The sequence below is a fragment of the Pithys albifrons genome, chromosome 18, assembly GCF_047495875.1.
Source record: "Pithys albifrons albifrons isolate INPA30051 chromosome 18, PitAlb_v1, whole genome shotgun sequence".
In the NCBI taxonomy this organism is placed as follows: Eukaryota; Metazoa; Chordata; class Aves; order Passeriformes; family Thamnophilidae; genus Pithys; species Pithys albifrons.
Genome location: NC_092475.1, coordinates 867,313 through 873,658, shown reverse-complemented (window position 1 = coordinate 873,658; position 6,346 = coordinate 867,313). Strand labels below are relative to the sequence as shown.

At 49.2% G+C, this 6,346-nt stretch overlaps 1 protein-coding gene across 1 annotated transcript; it reads right to left on the bottom strand.

Annotated features, from left to right (window-relative positions):
- On the bottom strand, positions 1-6,087 carry RNF114 (ring finger protein 114). Its single transcript, XM_071572694.1, has 6 exons — positions 5,920-6,087; positions 5,002-5,152; positions 3,754-3,860; positions 3,153-3,267; positions 2,192-2,299; positions 1-1,979 (listed from the first exon to the last, which is right to left on the bottom strand). Exons 1-6 carry the CDS (start codon positions 6,036-6,038, stop codon positions 1,914-1,916), a joined length of 666 nt encoding a protein of 221 aa, XP_071428795.1. The 5' UTR covers positions 6,039-6,087; the 3' UTR covers positions 1-1,913.
- Positions 6,088-6,346: the final 259 nt, after the last annotated feature.

Here is a 6,346-nt window from a genome sequence, read left to right as displayed (position 1 = left end):
TAGGATTTTATAAATTAAGTGGCCATTATTTGTAACTTGTCTTCAGAAGACAAAAACATGACAAAGTAACTGCTCGGAAGCTGTAACTGCTCCTTAAACATTTTATCAGAATTGCATGGAAGTGCACTTAGAACAGCAGCAGGAATCTGGATTCCTGGCAATGGGCATCACCAAACTGCACTCCAGGCAGAACCCAGAGGTCCCCATCATCAACCACCAACACACTGTCATCTCTTTGCAGGTCAAGCATTAAAATAACCACCCCCAAACACAATCCTTTTCCCATAGAACCATGAGATTCCACACCTTCCACCATCCAGAACTGAGCTTCCAGTCCCTGTGCAGGTGCTGAGGGAAGGGTCAGTAACACCCCACACCAAGGGGAAAACACACGAAACCCAAGTTCAACTGATACATGTTAGAGGTCTGGTTGAACAAAAAGTTTGATCACAGGTTTTAGCTGGAGTGGTTTCATTATTTTTAGGGTAAGGCTGTGCTGCAGTCTGCAGAGCATGATGAGTAGGGTTACTGCTCAAACAAATTAATTAGCACTCAGTTCTGGGGTGGTGCAGGTCCACTGCTCCAATTGCAATGCCAATGTTAGACAACAAAAAGCTAAAATGATTTACAAGCTCTGGTCAGATGTCTCAGACTGTTACATCTCAGCAGCCTGTCTGTGAAGTTAATAAAACATCAAACTAAAATAAGGAATCTCCGTGCTAGAAGTGTAGGCTTGGACACAGAGTGTCCACTGCCCTGGTCTAGAACTGTCATCTTGCTTTTAGGGTTGTATTTTCCTTGAAAGCTACACCTGATTCTACACACACACTGCTAGATGGAAAACAATCCAAGTACAGCCTCAGCTGCTTTGGGAACATTTAGATGAAGAACAGAAATTCAAAATACCTGATTAAATTAGCGATGCAGAAAGAAAGTGCTGTGCAAGTGCTTTGAACTACTGGCAAGTTCTGCCACCCACCTTGCCTTGAAAGATGGAAAAAAACAGGAATATACATGAAAACTTTAGTTTAAATAAAAGCAGAGGCATTGAGAAAAACTTTCTGAATTCCCCTGTCAGCATAAGGCTTAAAATCACGAGAAAACCAGTTTCAAACCTGGCAATTTAATCATAAAGCCAGCAATTATGATTAATATTTGCTAATAGAGCTAAAAAATTATGTGTTTTAACTACGACCAACAATAAAGTTCCTTTTCCAGGCTAGAAATTATAGTCAGATAGGGAGGAAAATAATCATCATGCATAGAACTGAAGTATTTTGAACTAGTTGTTTACACAGTGCAAAGATCTGCTAAGAAAGTTTATATTTGAAGGTATATTTTCCATAGAGCAGGGAGGCTGCCTGTAAGGGCTGGAACACTGGGAAACATTATGGAATCACAGGCATCAGAGGTCACTGTAAATGAGGGTTAGTCTGACAGTACAGTTAGCACCTGAAGTCTCACTAAAGGGAAACAGAGCTACAAATACACCTCACATACTATCACTTGAGATATGTAAATGAGACTGGGAAGAGATATTTATTAACTACTTCAGGCCATTCCATTTGGAATGTTTCTGTTTTTAGACAGTCAAATGAACACAACTGCCAAAGAAACCAAGAAATGGGCACAGGGAAAGGAAAAAAACTTGGTTCCCACATGTTGATCTAGAATTAAGCTTTGTGTGAAGCAAGTAGAAAAATGAGGCTGACAGGGCCAAATGCCAGAGACATGATACCAAAAGACTTGAGTGGTACAGAAGTATCAAACCAGGATTTGAAACTGAGATAGGATTAAAGTCTTCCATACTTCTGGATGCCTGAGTTAATCTTGGGATGTGCAGGGAGAAGTGCAAGGATGCTGGGTATTTCCCCCTGGGGAAGGTTGGCTTTACAGTTAATCTTCTAGTTGGATCATTTATCCCTCAAAGAGCGGATCAAAACCTGTGCCATCATATCATCTTCATCAGCATCATAATCCTGGGAACAAAGGGGACAGAAACTCTTTCAACGCTGGTTAATACAACAAGTAGCAGCAGCAGCAGCAGCAGCAGCAGCAGCAGCAGCAGCAGCAGCAGCTGCCCTTCCCTTTGGCTCTCCAGTTTCCCCCAGGACCCCACGAGCAGGGTGGGATGTGGCACAGCCACGTCCAAGAGCCCTGTGGCTGCACCCCAAGGGGAGGACACACGTACCACAAAGGTGTCATAGGAGAAGCGATGTCGCCTCTGCAGGTGCTCCATGAAGTTGGCACTCCTGTAATTTGGATCTCCCCATGGCATTGAGGCACAAATTGGGCAAACCTTCAAGAAAAACCCAAAAAAGCCCATTAGGCCCCAGTGGTTAAATCCTTGGGCAGTAGGGAGGGCAGGGCAGGGCCAGTGTGGAGGATGGAAGCTCAAGGTTTGTGCTGCCACTATTCTACTGTCCAATACCTTGTTGGGACATTTGATACAAAAGCCTCAGACAATTTTAATTCATGTCTTGGATCCCTGCAATGGAATGGCTTACTCTTCTCCCACGTTCTGAAACCCAGGACTCACTACAGCTGCTTGCTTTAGAGGATTTCAGCCTTTATTTCTTAGTAACAGGAAAGTTTCCTTGGTCTCCTTTGCAAACATCACTTTTCTCCAGGGGAAAAAAGGAACTTTATTCTGAATAACTTGGAATTCCAAAAAAGTTCCCAGAAAAATGAAAGTTTCAAACTCATTCCATGTTGTGCAATTCCTCTTACATGAGAGGAAGTATCACAGATACATTACTAGAATGATATACTATTTTAGCAAGTATTTTCCCTGATTGTTTATAGTATCTTCTTGCTGAAAACAGCACAGGGGAAAGTTAAATGTCTGACTTGTTTTTAAGTTATATTTTATTAATTTGCTGTTCCCAACGAACTCTGAGTGTCTGCCATTTTTCAAATATGAAAGGATGTGGCCCAGCTCCACTCAGAGCAGAGACCAGGCACCTCCAGGGAATGCTCTGAGAGCCACCAGCAGAACTGTGTGAGAGTTACAGGCACGACCAGCAGAGCCACACTGCACTTAACAGCAATAATTATATGCACTTAATTCAAGAGTAAGTCTCTAATTCATTGTATCAAAGGGCTTTAAGACTAGACTTTGCAGCAATTCTTGCACCAAGACCCTTCATTACCACTTGTTTTGCATCCATGCTGTGCAATGCTTTGCAGTGTTCAACCAGCCCTTCTTGATCAAAGTTTCTCTCGCTGCAATACGGACAAGGGAAGGTGAAGCGATTTGGGAAGTTCCTGTTTGGGGGTAGAAAAAGAGGTTATTTACAAATACAAATTATTCAAAGCAACAATTTTAACAATCAGCTTGTAAACTTGTAACAACAGCTTAAGGAATTCAACACTGAATTTAGACAGAGCTACAGTTCTACCATGTCCCAGGGGCCACTTATCACCTGTTTTGAAAATGCACAGGGTACCACACACATGAGTGCCCTGCAAGCAACTGCCTCTTCCCTTCACTCTAAGTGAATACACTCAAGAAACAGAAAGATGGAAGCTTCTTTTAACAACCAGGTACATGGACAGAATACCCTGATCTCAAAGATCTCCTGTGCATGGACTATGCAGAAGCAGCACAGCTTGCCTGGGCACAGTCAGCTGCAGGACTAAGGCTCAATTTTTAAAATTAACACCCAATCTGAGAGAGGAGATAAAGTCTACTTGCACCTGACAAGTCCTTTTTGTGACAAGAAGCCCAGCACTGCAGAGCAGAGCTGTTACCTGGTGCTGTGGAGGGGCTCTTTAGTCACAGCTTTCACCCCTTCCATGATGTAGTTCTGGTACTTGGAGCAGGAGGCCGCGTGGCTGCGCATCTTGGAGAGGAACATCTGTGAGACAACAAGGGCAGCTCAGCCCAAACCACTGCACATCCTGCCACACTTGTAAGCAGAAGCAGCAAACATGTACCCAGAGCAGCTTTCTGTACAAGTGCTAAAGCAGAACATCCAAATACTTCAGCTGGTGAGGCAGAAACCTTTTGAGATTGCAGCTTAGTTAACCTCTAACTGCTGCCTGTGGTATGATACACACCCCCTGCTCAGCTCAGCTCAGCTCAGCTCAGCTCAGCTCAGCTCAGCTCAGCTCAGCTCAGCTCAGCTCAGCTCAGCTCACTGCTCTTAACTACACCTGTACTGCACACTATTCTAAATAATATACTACAGAATATATAAAAAACTTCCTATAAAGGCAGTTTAGCTGGTCTCTGATGAGAACAGTGTATGGGAAATAACTTGGCTTTTAGGACAGCTCTTGGTGTAGACAGATTGCTAATTGCAAAATCTCATTAATGAAAACTCAGATGTACAACAAGGAAAGCTGTAACTCAGGATGGCACAGTTTTCTCTCAGCTGGAATGGAGATAGAATGAAGAAATGACCCAGAAATAAAAAGTGAAACTAAATGAACCAGCACTCTCACCTTTGTGTGTCTAATTATCCTTTTCCTGTTGCTCTGCCTTGTGCTATGGCATTTTCTTATAAACTGACCTCATGCTAAGCAGCCCAACTCTGCCAAGGGACTGGGAAACCCAGGATGGATGTCACACAGATGTTCAGCATTCAGGACACAACAACCAGCAAGCCCAGCCAGGCAAGACGACTCTGACTCATGACTATTGCAAACCAAGCAAATGAATCTGTGTTTGGGAGCTGGAGCTCACTCTCTAACCTCCACAGCCACTGTTCCATTACACTGACTCCTCACAAGGACGTTGTCACAGCAACAATGTTATAATGTAATTTTAAAATCAGTCTCTTTCATTTGAAATTCAATTCCTGAAGAGGTAACAGCAAAAAAACTGTGGAAAGAATGTCAACAGTCAGATGCTGCCTCTATCAGACACCCTTAGCACACATCAGAACTAATATTTTGACCTGATTCTGCAGAAAGCTGAGTGAGCACTTTAACTCCCCTAAGCAGTGTGGCTGAGCAGGCACACCTCATGCACCTCATTTCCAAACGCTCTCATACTTTTTTATTGCATCCATTGCAAGCAGTCTCTGTGGTTTCAATCTGCTTTTCCAGGTCCACAGCTCTGCTCCCAGAGGACAGGGTGCTGCGGCACACGGCACAGACCGGCTTTTTGGGCTTCAGACACTCCTGCAGGCACGGCGTGCAGAACCTGGGGGAGGGAGAGCAGCAGGCGGTGAGACAGCCCCGGGGCCCGGCACACCCTCTGTGCCCTCTGCCCGGAGGGATAACGGAGCCTTGAGACACGATATCGGGGAAAGCAGCAGCCTGCTGGCACTTGGCCACGGCGGGAGGAGGAGGAGGATCAGCCCAGGCCATCACGTTCAGCGTGATCTGCTGTTGGACAGGGCTCTGTGCCCTCGGTTTCCACTGAGAATCACACAGTGGTTTGGGTGGAAGGGACCCCAAAGCCCACCCAGTGCCACCCCTGCCCTGGGCAGGGACACCTCCCACCAGCCCAGGGTGCTCCAAGCCCCGTCCAACCTGGCCTGGGACATTCCCAGGGCTGGGGCGGCCACAGCTTCTCTGGGCACCCGTGCCAGGGCCTGCCCACCCTCCCAGGGAACCATCCCTTCCCAATATCCCATCTAACCCACCCTCTGGCAGTGGGAAGCCATTCCCCCTTGTCCCACCACTCCGTGCCCGCATCGCTCGTGAGGGAGAGGAACCGAAAGTGGAAGAACACCAGCTCTATTTCTGCCCCTGCTTTTCCTTCCCTCTCCCTTTCACGGACGCTTCAGGTGCCCCCTCAGCCACTACCGAGCGCAGAGCAGCCTGCGGGACCCCTGCCCTCGTACCCCATCCCTCACACCCCTGCCCTCACAGCCCCTGCCCCGACCCGCGGCTCCTCCCGAGGCGCCGCAGCGTCCTCGGGCCCGGCCCCGACCCCCCGCTCCGCGGCCGGCGGCGGGCGCTCACACGTGTCCGCAGGGGACGCGCACCGGGCTGTCGAACACCTCGAGGCACACGGGGCAGGTGAGGCGGGACAGCGGGTCCTGCCGCCGCTCCGGGGGCCGCGCCGACCCGCCCGCCGCCATCTTCGGCCGCGCCGCCAGGGGGCGGCCCCGCGCACGCGCACCCGCCCCGGGGCGGCACCGGCGGGGGCGTGGCCAGACACGGCGGGGGCGCGGCCAGACACGGCGGGGGCGTGGCCAGACACGGCGGGGGCGTGACCAGGCACGGCGGGGGCGCGGCCAGACACGGCGGGGGCGTGACCAGGCACGGCGGGGGCGCGGCCAGACACGGCGAGGGCGTGGCCAGGCACGGCGGGGGCGTGGCCAGGCACGGCGGGGGCGCGGTTGGGGCGTGGCCCGGGGCGTGGTCCGCGCTCGCCGTTCCTGCGGGG